The following is a 15,766-nucleotide window of genomic DNA, read 5'->3' on the forward strand; positions in this document are numbered from 1 at the left end:
TACATCCTTCATTAAACTGCTTTGTCGAATTTAACGCATCCTTATGGAAGTGTCGAAATACTGAATCAATTAATTCACTTCTAACTGCTTAATGGGAGCAGAGTCATACACAGAGGGCAGAGCGTTGCGTCATTTAAAGGGGAAGTCAAGCTAGTAAACTTAATTTAATTATTATTATTTCTATATTTTATTGTGGTGTTTACAAAAACCCTCAGATCACTTGTTTGAAGAGGTTTTTGGACTTTTGATAAAAGGCTACCAAGGTTCCAAATGCCATAACTTTTGATTGCTTTGAGATACAAACACAGAATTTTGCCCAGATGCAGTTAATGTGATTGTGAACAAGATCAGCCTTGATTCTATGACCTTTTATACTGTATATACTAATAGTAATCATGTCAAACTTGCATAATAACAAAAATTACTACATGTAAAAGGCATCGCTTTTTCTGGTGTTTAGCAGTGTTGTAATGAGAGTAAGAGTCTCCAAACATGATAAAAACATATTCTTTTGACATTTGTATTCAATTCCTAACCATGCAAATAATGCTACCTTGTTTTTTGTAGAGTTATAAGTCCTTATTTTTTAGTATGCCACTTAGACGTGAAATTATCAAAATGCCTTTAGGATGTAAGGGGTTAAAATAATGTTACAAAAGTTTGCCAATGCTGACATAACAATGGCTATTCCCATTGCTATAGCCATGAGAAGTACTGCTCTAGAATACACTACATTATTGCAATGAAGGTTTTTACATTTTAGGACATTATTAGTGAAATTACTAAGTACTGTTTTAAATCATGGGTGCTCAATCCTGTTCCTTCTTGCAAATCAACCACTGGCACTTCTGTATTTGTTTGCATCTAAGATTTCTGTCTGTTTACCAGGTTGTTTGGTTTGACATCGCTCATCCAGACCAACATGTCAGAACCGTATATCCTGGCGCTGAATGAAGATAGTAGTTGGCCTGCAATGGTTAACCCACTGGTGCTCCTACTGCTGTATTTTTCAGTCATGAGTTTACTACAAAAGTGGACTCAGTCTTTTGAGGAGGTAATATAATGCACTTCACAAATGCAGCCACAAAAACATGGTAGGTGTCCAAACCTGCTCCTGGAGGGCCATCTTTCTGCAGAGTTTAGCTCTAGAACACCTGCCTAGTAATCATGAAGTCCTTGATTAGTAAGGTAGCACTCTTTGAGCAGGACTGGTCACCAACTGGTTGTGGGAACAAGGAGAAGTAGTTGAGGCAGAATCTAATCGCAGCTGTGTAGTTAATTATCCCATTATAAAATCATACAGGGGCACAAAGAACAAAGTTTTAACAATCTAACATTAACACAAAATTCAGAAAACCAGACAAGAACAGACAATGAACAACTAAGGGCAAACAAGGAACTAAATCAGGCACCGATGAAAAAAGTGGGTTGCTATGACATCAATGAGATCAAACTAGGGATGAGAGCTAACCAAGGAGACAGGAACTAAACAAAAGAAACCCAGAGACTAAAACTAGAACCAGGCATATCTAGAGGGAAGGAGGTACAGGGCGACACTGCAGGACCGAGGTGTTGTCAGGGAATCTGGTGCAGAGGACCAAGGTGCAGCTGGGGGCTTGGAAGGCCGAGGTGGAACCTGTGGGGCCGAGGATGAAGGTAGAGCTAAAGGGAAGCAGGAGCCCAGCAAAGCCAAAGGTACCAGTGAAGCTGACAGAGCCAGGAAGCCGGGCGGAGCCAGCATAGACAAAGAAGCCAGGGGACTGGACGGGACCAGCGAAGATGAAGGAGCCAGGAGGTTGGACAGGACCAGCAGAGATGAAGGAGCCAGGAGGTTAGATGAGACCAGCAGAGAAGGAATGTCCAGGGAAGTGCTCGGGAGCAGAGCGTCCAAAAGGCTAGATGGAACCAGCAGGAAGAGAGCCATCTTGGGGGTGGGAACATGGGCAGGAGCATAGACCTGAGAATCCAGCTCTATGAGCTCCGGGGGAAAACAATTCAGTGAGTGCCAGCTCTGTGATGGGTGTGGCAGCAGGCCCTGACTACAGAATCCATGGCTGGCATAGGCTTGGGCTTGTCAAGGGGCTGGATGGGTTCAGGAGGGTGCCGTTGGTCGTGTGCTGATGCTGAGAGGTCAAGATCATCAAAACAAAAAGCTGACAGAAACAGCAAGTAAACAGTTGTTGCTATGGAAATGTACACCGTCTCATCTTATCACACTGGTAGGGTAAAACCTCACAGTTTACACCAGTGCGATTAGATGAGACGGTGTACATTTCCATAGCAACAATTGTTTACTTGCCATTTCTGTCAGCTTTTTATTTAAAAGCACATTTAACACACTGTAATTCATTGTTCTGTCTACACTGGATGCACCATTTCGTTGACAGTAAACACAAGTAATAATTATTTTTGACATACTCCACACTCTTGTGCTTAATAAGGCAAAAGGACAAATCAATTTTTAATGTTTGCTTTGATGTGTCCAGTGTAGAAATGGTGTTAGAATGTTGCAAAACTTCTATTGCAAGTAGTTAAAATATTTCAACTTGTCTCGTGGTGAATCTTTGGTGTAAACTCACATTAAACAAATGCCTTCATGAACCCCTCAATGCAGGAAAGTGGCCCTCCAACAGCAAGACTGGACACCCCTGCTCTAGAATATCCCAAATGCTCTAGCACAGCGCTTCTTAATCCTGGTCCTGGGGACCCCACGCTCTGCACATTTTGCATGTCTCCCTTATTTAACACATCTGATTCTGATCATCTGCTCGTTACGAGACACCTCCATGAATTGAACTGAGTGTGTCAGATAAGGAAGACATACAAAATGTGCAGAGCTGGGGGTCCCCAGGACCAGGATTAAGAACCACTGTTCTAGCATATCCAATGTTTAACCTCTGGAGATCCTATAAACTCTGGACTATATTACTTCAATTATTATTGCTAGGAGTTACTATACCACGGAGTAAACCCATTTAACATGGATTTGATTTAATTTTGCAATCCAAAAATATTGCTTAAAAAATGAATAATTTTTTATGAGGTTGTGTCCATGTTTATTTATTTGTCTGCATTAGTAACCTGAATATATACTATGTTCAGGAAAATGTGGAAAGTTATGCTGACGCCGCCAGCATCCTATCCAGCTTCTCCAAAAGTCACCATTTCTCTCCTGAAAGAAAAGAGGTAAGGTATAATGTATCAATAACATCTCATTGCCAATATATTCACAGGGCAGGCACCAGGATGAGGGTTGAGAAACACTGCCATTAGTTGATGGTTACAAGCAGTAGACTCTTATTTACTACATAGTTAATAAGTCGATGACATAACCCCTCCTGAAGTTTATACTATAGTGCCTCATCATGCTTGTGAGGTAGGCATTTATTATCTATAATATATCAGCAAGAGAACAGAATAACAGAATTCTAAGCATAGTGTGCAAAGGATACTCAGTAGTCTGCCTAATTTTAACTCTTGTTCCAAGTCCAAGATGATTCATACCATTTGTAAGGCACCTTGTGTTCTGGGTATATGCATGGTGTTAAGTGGTACACTTTTACCGTTTCTTTTAATGGAAACCCACACTTTTTCCTTCAGTCTTAACAATAGTAAAAGGCTTCAGTCTGGTTTTGTCCATTTTTTCTCACTTTCACTGCTTCTGGAGTAGGGGAGAGTGGGGTAAGTTGACCCACCCCCTGTATCTTGGCAACTGTTCACTTTTACTGTCATGTGACCATGTATTTTGGAACCACCCATCATTTCTGCCAGACTGTGAAAAGGAGAAACACAAACTTTAAAAACTTTTTTGGGTAGCACTTTATTTTACAGTACGTGTAGTTCCCTGGTACATATATGGCAAATATCTTGTACCTACAGGCAAATGAGTGGTAACACAAGGTACTTACCTGAAGTGTATGTACATGGTAATAAATAAGAAACACGGCTGTACTTAACATGGTAATTCTTTTTTACATATATTGTATGTATTCTCTCTGGTGACAACTGAGCGGGCAGACAGTTCATAAGTAAGATCACTGACCAAAACTGGACAAGCAGACAATTTGACTCATTGACTGGAACTGGACAGGAAGACAGTTCATAAATGGGTTTACAGATTGAAACTGAACAAGCAGACAATTCTAAATCAGGCTCTTTGGTCGAAACGGAACAGACGTATGGTTCAAAATTATACTCATTGACTGAGACAGGATAGATAGACAGTTCAAAAACAGGCTTACTGACTGAAACTGGACAGGCAGAGAGTTCATAAACTGTCTCACAGACTGACACTGGACAGTCAGACCGTTCATAAACGGACTCCCAAACTAGGACTGGCAAGACAGACAGTTCAGACACATTTAGGGGAACAGAACAAGCAGACAGTTCATGAATTGTCTCTATGGCAGTGACAGGGTTAACGGGACAAACATGGAGTGCATTTATAGTTTCTGGGCTCATAACTGGACTAATGGGGCAGATAACACGTTCCTTGTTTGGAACTGGACAGACAGATGGTTCAACATCAGACTCATTAGGGGAAAAGGGACAGACAGACAATTCAAAAACTGATTTATAGGTTGATCTTGGACAGACAGTTCATGATCAGACTGACTGACAGAAACTGGCAAGACAGAGAGTTCAAAATCAGCATCTAGATGGACAGACAGATCACAATCAGCCTCCATGGTTGATTCAGAACAGGATGAGAGTTCGGAGATGGCCTCATCGGCCGGTTCAGAGCACAGTAAGAGTTCAATGACGGCCTCCATAGCCGTGATAGGAGAGGACAGGATGAGGATTCACAGATGGCCTATATAGCCGTGACAGGACAGGAAGAGGATTGACAGACGACCTCCATAGCCATGACAGGACAGGACGAGGATTCACAGATGGCCTTCATAGCCGTGACTGGACGGGCAGAGAGTTCACAGACGGCCTCCATAGCCGTGATAGGACAGACAGGGAGTTCAGTAATGGGCGCCACTACCATAACCAGAGCTGAAGTGAAAGACGTCGCCTCAGGAGGTTCTGCAGCATATGCCGCCACCTCCGTAGAATCCAGCTGAAGAGCTGAAGTGAAAGCCGCCACCTCTGGAGGTTCTGCAGCCTCAGCCGCCACCTCTGGAGGATCTGGAGTGGGCAATGCCATTTCTGGAGGTTCTGCAGCCTCAGCCACCACCTCTGGCAATCCTTCCGCGGACGTCGCTGGCTCTGGAACTTTGGTGGTAGTGAATATACTACCAGCACACACCAGATACACACCAGAAAGCAATTCCCCATGATTTAATAGAGTTAGAGTTAAACCTCTTTTTTGGCTCATTTCATCGTTAAAAGAAAATTGCCTAATAATTCTGCACACCTGAATATAAGGAGTTTTTCTCTTCCAGCCTTCATGGACAATTATATATCACTCATAAATGATTAAATACAAAATTAATAGTAGTTATTTAGATTGATGTGGTTTGGAATTGGTAAAATAATATCATCAGAATATCAACGTGCCTAATAATTATGCATGCGGTGTATAAGCATTTATAGGAAATGCAGCAGACAAGGGGATTACTTCTGGGACAGAAGGGTTTGAGAGTACTGGTTTAGGGATACCAGCTGCACGTGCTGACACCAGTGGTGGGTCCTCCACTCTGGATTCCAGTCTGGGATACTGAAGAACAGTCCTTGAGGATCTGGGTGCAACAGACAGGAAGTGACAGGACTCTGAACGAACAGACGAGACGTGACAAGCCCTCTGTACAGTTTATTTTTCAATCTGACTAATGAGTTTATGGTCACCGAATATGTTTTTTCTGAGGTAAATGTGACGTTACATGACATATTGTTTAGAAGGCATTATATTGACGTCTTTGCGCAGCTGAAACACAGATTGAGCGATAACATGAGACTGGATACGGATTGTAAAGTTGTACTCTTTCTTTTAACTTACCTTTATTTTGTGCTGAAACTGGTATTAATGTGGAGGAGATGATCAGTTCACGTGCGCCTCGCGCTGCTGCGTCTGTTGATCTGAGGCGCTACAGCGATCTGTCACTATACATTAAACAGCGCCAAAACGGCATTTAAGTTTTAAATACTGCAATACAATGGACATAATTTGAAATCTGAGACTTTGTTTCATACTGAAAGTACCAAAGCACAATGCCTATTGCGATTTATTGGATGGTAAAGAACCCTTTAATGTTCCGCCCATTAACTGCAAACAGGTTTGACTAATCGATTCTTGGGATTTAAGAATCGATATCGTTCTGTAAAAATGAGAATCGATTAATATCGAGATATCAATATTTTTTGCCCAGCCCTATTAGTTACCATATACTGACACTACCTGTTAGTGACTGTTATTACACACACTTGTTGGTAAGTACTACATATTTACCAAGTGTATACCAAGTACAGTATGTGTCTTGTTTGTTACCACATAATACCAAATTTTTCCGTAGGTGCTACACATTTACCATGTACATATCATTAGTATATAAAGTAATGTGTCTTATTAGTTACCATATACGGATACTGTAAGGATGTGCCTGTTTGTACCCACTTGTCCATAAGTACTACATATTTACCATGTATATACATTAGTAAGTACAGTAAAGTATCTAATTAGTTACCATGTACGGGCACTACCTCTTTTTTGCTTAGCAAAGTAAAATTTTAGCATAACACGTTATTGCTGTTACATCAAAGGCAATTTAATCCAGGTCTAAAATATTGATTATGCATATTGGTGATTTAGCAACATACTGTATAAAACCATGCAAATCATTTAACTAAATATTAGCCTGAATTGGTAAGCGAGCTAGTTTTTTTCCAAAATGGCTGATATAGGGCAAAGTTGGCCAAATGCGGTGCGGTAAATTGAGCCAGCGTTTTAACTTACCCCACCATAAGGCACTGAAGTTAAGTTAAATCTCTGAAGTATAAACTGGTATTTTAATGTGATATTACACATCTGGTTTAGTTTATCATGTATAAACAGTTAGGTCCATATATGGACACAGGCACAATTTTTATTATTTTAGCTGTTGACCAAAACATATTTAAATTATAGTTATATGAATATGGGCTTAAAGTGCACACTCTGATCTTTAATTTGAGGGTATTCTCATCAAAATTGGAGGAAAGATTAAGAAATTACGGCACTTTAATATGTACGTCCCCCCTTTTTCAAGGGACTATAAGGAATTGGACAATTGACTCAAAAGCTGTTTCATGGACAGGTGTGGGCTATTCCTTCGCTTTTTCTACATCAATTAAGCAGGTAAAAGTTCTGGAGTTGATTCCAAGTGTGCCATTTGCATTTGGAAGCTGTTGCTGTGAACCCACATCATGTGGTCAAAGGAGCTCTCCATGCAAGTGAAACAGACAATTGTTAGGCTTCAAAAACAAAACAAATCCATCAGAGAGATAGCAGGAACATTAGGAGTGGCCAAATCAACAGTTGGGTACATTCTGAGAAAAAAAGAGTGCACTGGTGAGCTCAGCAACATAAAAAGGCCTGGACGTCCATGGAGGACAACAGTTGTGGATGATGGATTGTGGAAGAAAAACCATTTCACAACATCCAGCCAAGTGAAGAACGCTCTCCAGAAGTTAGGCGTGTCATTGTCAAAGTCTACAATTAAGAGAAGACTTCACAAAAGCAAATACAGAGGGTTCACCACAAAGTGCAAACCATTCATAAGCCTCAAGAATAGAAAGGCCAGATTAGACTTTGCCAAAAAAACATCTAAAAAAGCCAGACTTTTTTTGGAAAAGCATTCTTTGGACAGATGATATTAATATCCACATGTACCAGAATGGCAGGAAGTAAAAAGTATGGAGAAGGCTTGGAACAACTCATGATCCAAAGCATACAACATAATCTGTGAAACATGGTGGAGGCAGTGTGATGGCATGGGCATGCATGGCTTCCAGTGGCACTGGGTTACTGGTGTTTATTGATGACGTGACAGAAGACAGAAGCAGCCGGATGAATTCTGAAGTGTATAGGGATATACGGTCTGCCCAGATTCAGCCAAATGCAGCAAAGTTGATTGGACGGTGCTTTATAGTACAAATAGGCAATGACCCAAAACATACAGCAAAAGCAACCCAGGAGTTTTTGAAGGTAAAAAGAGGAATATTCTGCAATGGCCAAGTCAGTCTCCTGATCTCAACCCAATTGAGCATGCATTTCACTTGCTGAAGACAAAACTAAAGGCAGAAAGACCCACAAACAAATAACAACTGAAGTCAGCTGCAGTAAAGGCCTGGTAAAGCATCGCAAAGGAGGAAACCCAGTCTTTGGTCATGTCCATGAGTTCCAGACTTAAGGCACCCATTGCCTGCAAAGGATTCTCAACAAAATATTACAAATGTATTTATGATTATATTACTATACCCAGTCAACAATTTGATCTCACAATGATGTCACCATGAGCTCACATGATTCTCATGGTGTGGTCAAAATGTGTGTGTCACAGTGAGCTAAAAGTGTAACCTCACAGCGCACTCACTGTGTGCTCATACTATGCTCCCAATGTGAGGTCACTGCACACTCACTGTGTGCTCATACTGTGGTCACAATGTGAGGTCACTGCACACTCACTGTGCGCTCATACTATGTTCGCAATGTGAGGTCACTGCACACTCACTGTGCGCTCATACTATGTACTCACACCGTGAGGATCACAGTATGAGGATCGTGTGAACTCACAATGATTTCATATACTACTCACACCGTGAGGATCACAGTATGAGGATCGTGTGAACTCACAATGATTTCATATACTACTCACACCGTGAGGATCACAGTATGAGGATTGTGTGATGTCACTGTGATCATCGCATGATCTCACGTGTTGACTGGGTATACTCATAGTATATTACTCAAAGTAAGTTGATCCACATATGACAGCCTCTGAACTTGGTCAGTACTAATCTTATATACAGGCACTGGACTAAAAATACATTCAATCAGTCATCGCTCTCAAAATGCTAGATGCTAGAAAATGCTAGAAATGTGGCTTTCAAAGGAAAGGTTGCTATCAAATAGCACACCTACATTTTTAACACCTCTGTTTTTCCAGAATTTAGCAGTAGGAAATTACTAGTCATCCAGTTTTTTATATCTACTATGCATTCTGTTAGTTTTGCAAATTGGTATGCTTCGTCGGGCTGCGAAGAAATATAGAGCTTCGTATCATCAGCATAACAGTGAAAGCTAACACCATGTTTCCTGATGATATCTTCCAACATGTAAAGCGTGAAAAGCAGCAGTCCTAGTACTGAGCCTTGTGGTACTCCATACTGCACTTGTGATCAATATGATACCTCATCATTCACTGCTAAGAATTGATGGCCGTCAGATAAGTATGATTTGAACCATGCAATTCCACTAATGCCAACATAATTTTCTAGTCTATTCAAAAGAGTGTTGTAGTCGATAGGGTCGAATGCAGCTCTAAGATCCAGTGGCACTAATAGAGAAATACAACCGCGATCGGATGATAAGAGCAGGTCATTTGTAACTCTGATGAGAGCAGTCTCAGTAATATGATACGGTCTAAATCCTGACTGGAAATCCTCACAGATACCATTTTTCTCTAAGAAGGAACATAGCTGAGAGGTTACTGCCCTTTCTAGTATATTTGACAGAAAAGGGAGATTTGAGATCGGTCTGTAATTCTCTAGGAGTGTGTTTTTCTTAATGAGCCAGTTTGAAGGTTTTTGGGACACATCCTAATAAAAATGACGAATGAATAATATTCAGAAGAAGAACTATGACTTCTGGAAGCACCTCTTTAAGTAACTTAAATGGAATAGGGTCTAACATGTTATCTGTTTAGATGATTTAACAAGTTTATACAATTCTTCCTCTCCTTTAGCAGAGAATGAGTGGAATTGTTCCTCAGGGGATCTATCTGATGCGATATTGTAGCTGATGGTTGCATGCTTATAATTTTATCTTAAATGTATCAATCTTGGAAGTAAAGAAGTTCATAAAGTAATTACTGCTGTGCTGTTGGGAAAAGTCAGCACCTGTTGATGCATTATTTTTGGTGGTGGAAGAGTGCTGGTTATTCACTCCCCCCACCGACAATTCCTGCCGGACCTGAGACTCAAACACAACCTTCGGGTTACAAGTCCGACTCTCTAACCATTAGGCCATGACTGCACTCAGCCACTATACTCAATAAATACTTGCGGTTATGTTTGTTTTGTTCTAAAAGAGACGAAAAATAAGTAGATCTAGCAGTTTTTAAGGCTTTTCTGTAGGAGGAAGTACTTTCCCTCCATGCAATGCGAAACACCTCTAGTTTTGTTTTCTTCCAGCTGCACTCCTTTTTCCAGGATTCTTTCTTTAGGGTGCAAGTGTGCTAGTTAGACCATGATGTTAGACTGTTTTCCGAGTCATGTGACTGTTTGTAAAAGGAAATTTGATTATTAACATACTTTTTTTTTAAAAGAGGTAAATTATCTCTAAAATGTCATGTGGATTTGAATCTGATTCAGACAGATAATCAGTTTACACCCAGATGGTGCATCCTTAGATTACTTTAGATACTTTCATTGTACTTCTGCCTCATTTTCCCTTATCTTGAGGACCACAAAAGTTAAAAAATGGCTCATCTCACCCCACTCTACCCTAAATTGCCGCAATACCTTGTCACCTTACAAAGTTCTGTCATGAAACTCCAGATTAGTGGTTCTTAATCTTGGTCCTGGTGACACCCTGCTCTGCACATTTTGCATGTCTCCCTTATTTAACACACCTAATTCAGCTCATCAGCTCATTAGGAGTGAGCTCTAAGAACTGAACTGAATGTGTCAGATAAGGGAGGCATACAAAATGTACAGAGCGGGGGGTCCCCAGGACAAGGATTAAGAACCACTATTCTAGATGGTGCAGGCTGATAGCTCCTTCACTCAATCTGCTAGTAATCACTTCATTATCTACACAGAACAGCTGATTGGATTCTGTTGCATCAGCAGCCAATGAGCTTGCTGCTCAACATTCAAATACTTGGCCAGTGTTTGCTGTAGCAGTTTCACACTTGTATACACTATCAACCAGCGTTCGCCATATTTAGCTGCGTAACCTCCAATGACGTGTTCATTTATTTCCAAGGGCGATTTTTTTTCATAAGCCATGCTAAATGTGTGTGGCTGATTTCATGCTCCTTTCTGAGTCATATTCTTGTCATTCATTTATCGCTCCTAATGGCTTTTCACTTATTCAAGTAAGAGGATAAAGGGTTGTGTCAATGACAATTATCAAATGACTTTAGATTTTGATACTTGCTCATGTGGTTGCTTGGTTTTCTTATCTCTGTCAGCCTGCAACTTGATATCTGTTTGTTAAATGACACACAGTGCACATTTCTAACTAGAGTTAAGCCATTTGGCATGGTAGCCCATGCATAGACAGCTATATAGATCAGTCGAGCTAAGCCAATCAGTGAGGTAGCCCAGGTACACATAGATAATAAAACTTGATTATCATGGCTCTTTGGAGCAGCAGCAGCAGTACATATGTCTTGGCAATAGGTCTGCTTGTTTTGGGGGGTGTTTGTCCCATCCCATCCTGTTTATGTTCATCCCATGTGTGTGAATATATGCATGTTTACCGATGCAGCAGCATGTTTATTTATACATGAATACACTGGCTTGTATTGTTCATTTATTTTTGTCTCCTGCTTTGTTAGCAGCAGCAGCATATCTGTGGATGTATTGGCAGTAGCAAGTATCTGTACTTGCTGTACAGCAGCAGCAGTAGCTATCTATTCTGCTAAGACCAAATACATTAACATTGCCATATCCATTGCCATGCCGATCTCTCTAAGAGTTTTTGAACTCCTTGGTCATTGTTCAGTCCACATGATATTTGAGACCCTAATAATAAAGAATATTCAAATCATTGTTTTTATACAAATATAAGACAATTACATTTTTGACTGTGGCCCACAATGACTAATTAAAATATGAATACACGCGTCTTGTGAGCATAATGCCAAAACTTCACAGAAGTTGATCTGGAGTACTGTGAGTGACCAAAAGTTTGATCGTATGAGCTGGGGTCAAAACTCCCCCTCACTGACACTGAAATCAATCTCTAGGACAAATCAACCGAAATCATCTCCTCCTCCTGTGATTTCAACCAAGGGGTGATAACCCTCTTACCCGGAAAAGCAATTTCAATCTAAGGGGAAGTGGGGGATCTTCCATATTATTTCACTATGATGATACTTATCTTATTATAAATATGCTTATCAATTTTTAAAAGTGGCTTGATGAGTACACATTTTCTCAAGTGTATCTGACTGTGTCCAACAGTACTACAAATCCTTTTCATTTTTCTTGGTGTGTAGATGTATTTCCAACTGAAACAAATAAACAAACAAAAAAGTCAGGATGAAGAGCTTTTATAGCTCATTAAATATGTCATCATTACATTTAATGCAATTAATCCATTTACCCAATTTACATTAAGTGCCAGATTTACTAAACAAGGCAAATTAGCATAAAAGCACAATTCCAAAAAAGCGCTGATGGGAGTGGAAAGTTATGCGGGTGATCAAATGACAGTGTGCAAATTAAAGAACTCAGACGCAACATCTAATTTCCACAATGACCAATGCAATCTACCAAGAGCAGCGCAAATTTGCATAAGGATATGTTCGGATAATGGCTTCTTCTGCCATTCTAAATAACTTTATACGAGTGGAAAAAAAAATCTCTACCTTCTACATGCTCTGTTCTCTGCTGTGCCTCCTCCTGGCAATAAAAATTTCAGCCATGTCATGTGCAAAGTGGGTTAAGAAATGTTTTTTTTGGGCGGTAAATAATGCTGCAAATACCAGTAAATTGACTATACAGCAAATCTTATTAAAGCATGTTGCATGATTCATTTAAATACTCTCCTGCCATAAATTTTTATTCCAAAAGGAAAACTCCTACAAATGAATGTGCAATAAGATCAGCCACAAATATGGCTGTGTCCAAGCCTTTTCAATGCAATTTTTTCACTTTGTGTCTTTAATAAATCCTGACAGTAGTTGTTTAACCCCAAAGGAGGTTTACGCTGGTGCAAACTGTTAGTAAATCTGGAACTATGACTGCTTTATGTTCTTTATTTTAAAAAAGGGCCCATGTGTTGACATGTCCATGTTTTATAAATCTAAGAAAGTTAAAATGTTAACTTCGACAGCCCTAGCTTTATGTATGTTAGATTGTTAACATAAAATGACCAAACTATTAAACATATAATTAGAGCAGTTACCAGCAGTGCTATATGAATTATAAATTCATTAGTGATGAAGAATTATGACGTAATGATTAGAGGGCAGAAAAGTCTAGCTTTTCTCAAAGATATTGTTACTGTTTTGTAAAAATTTGCATTCTGTGTTGTTGTTGCCATTTTTAGGCCATGATGTTGGTGTGGAAGAGGACATGGCAAGACCATGAAGGTTCTGGGGTGAATTCCGTGATTCTGGAGGATGACTACCCAAATTGCTTTGCATTTTCTTCATACACACAGAATATCTCTTATTGTACATCAAAAAGTAATTGAATGTAGAAAGTCTACATTATTCTTGTCTACATTATGTGCTCAAAGCCATATACACACAAAACAACAGTTTCATGAAGCTAGTTGAACAAACTCAAGAATTTTTGACTATGTTGAGAGTTGTCAAAACAAAACAAACAACTCAGTTTAGATTGAGTTCAGCGAGCTCACAACGCTCACTATAAACATCCTCTCTCAACTCAAGATATGATTCAGAGTTTATGATTCACTTTGAAGCATGTGCACCCAAAATATGACATCTGCAGTGATCAGCCAATCACACAAAACATAGAGAGCATAAGTTTGATTCACTTCTAATTAAAGAGTCAGTGCAACTCACTTCTCTGCTTTTCATGAAGATATCATACATTTAAGTCCATTCACAAAGCAGGAAGAAACTGCTGTTGCTGCAAAAGTTTAGGCGTCTAAAAGAAAATATCTGACTATATCAATGCAAGTGAATCAACTGAATTGATTTAATTATTAATTTATAAGCTTTGTTATTTTAAAAGTGTATATATTCTAAAGTTTTTATTTATATTTATATATTTATATTAATTTACATGAAAAGTTTAATATTAATTGTCACATATAACTGCTTATGTGTAATGCAGTAACAATATAATATAAATATATCATTCATGTAAATCAGGACTTAAGGGAGTACGAGAACAAAGACAGCTTTGACTAATGGCTACTTGCTAAAACCAATGCTTAGAGGAGCTGGGAAGGAGGTGGGTCACTGGCAAGTGCTAAATTAACTCATTTTAATTCAGCTAGTTCCCGAGGAAAAAATTCTCATTTTCATTTACACTGAATAAAATTATAAACGCAACACTTTTGTTTTTGCCCCCATTTTTCATGAGCTGAACTCAAAGATCTAAGACTTTTTCTATGTACACAAAAGGCCTATTTCTCTCAAATATTGTTCACAAATCTGTCTAAATCTGTGTTACTGAGCACTTCTCCTTTGCCGAGATAATCCATCCACCTCACAGGTGTGGCACATCAAGATGCTGATTAGACAGCATGATAATTGCAAAAGTGTTGCGTTTATAATTTTGTTCAGTGTAGTTTAACCCAGTGGTTCCCACATAAGTAAATAATTGAACACCAAATATTTGACATATTATCTCAAGAAGTCACTCAGTACCTGCTTGACTCGGGGTCTGTTATCAGATGTAGCAGTTGTTGTTGTGGAATAACGGACCACTATATGGCGTGATTGAAGAATCAGAAATGAGTATTGCATGGAGCCAAGTGAAAATATAAAAGAATTATGCATTATTCTGCACTAAGCATGGACAAGTTTGTGAAAGGATTGCCAGTGCCAAGTAAGAGCAAAGCAGATGATGACTCTACTTAAAATGTCACAACTAAAACAAAGATGTATCAAATATTATGAGGCATATCTTACCCTCGGTTTTACAGGTACAGCAGTGGGTAATAAAAATAAACCGCAGTGTGCCTCAAAATATTAGCTTCTGACAGTATGAAGCTTAACAAGATGCCATTTAGAGACTTCACATCACGAACACAAAGACAAGCCAGTAGTAGAGACTTGGATCTATATGCAGCAGTATTTATTAATGAATACAAGGGTAAACCATACAAGGAATAAACTAAAAGATGAACGTGGCAACTCTTGTATTCAATTCATAATTTTTATTGAGAAATTGCATGTAGGCTATTAAACATTTTTCTTTTGAAATCAAATTACAGTGTGCATAAACAAAAATCACCCTATGATCTGGATATTGAAAATATTTTCAAAATTAAAACAAATATGATTTGAATTTTTATACACAATAAAGTGCTTAAAAATAAAGTACACACACTATAAGTGTCAAGTATAGTCCAAAGATGATGATAAAAAATAGAACAAAGTTTATTCAAATAGCTAAAAATAGAAAGCCATATGTGAGACAGCGTGTAAACAAACAATACCCGACAACTAAAGAGTGAAGAAACAGCAACTTAAATACTGGGCAAATAAGGGAAATAATGAACAACACTTGTGCAGATTAAATAAATAGCCATGGCAACTGATAAGTAGTGGGAAAACTGAGCAAAGGGAACACATAAAAACAAACCAAAAGTCCATAATGAAAATAATAACAGAATGACTAAAAGTCCGTAACATAACGCCCCCTCCCAGAAGGCATGACCTCGTGCTGTAACGAAAACAAAAAACAG

The 15,766-nt window shown here is 39.1% G+C and overlaps 1 protein-coding gene across 1 annotated transcript in view; it reads left to right on the forward strand.

Moving 5' to 3' along the window:
• LOC107731100 (piezo-type mechanosensitive ion channel component 2) overlaps positions 1 to 15,766 on the forward strand; it is a 173,300-nt gene that overhangs the window by 30,237 nt on the left and 127,297 nt on the right. Inside the window, 3 exon segments of the mRNA XM_016542086.1 lie at positions 889 to 1,041; positions 3,078 to 3,186; positions 13,427 to 13,553. Coding sequence (XP_016397572.1) covers positions 889 to 1,041; positions 3,078 to 3,186; positions 13,427 to 13,553 — 389 coding nt within the window.

Source organism: Sinocyclocheilus rhinocerous, unplaced genomic scaffold (assembly GCF_001515625.1).
Source record: "Sinocyclocheilus rhinocerous isolate Xijiao unplaced genomic scaffold, SAMN03320098_v1.1 scaffold2264, whole genome shotgun sequence".
Lineage (NCBI taxonomy): Eukaryota > Metazoa > Chordata > Actinopteri > Cypriniformes > Cyprinidae > Sinocyclocheilus > Sinocyclocheilus rhinocerous.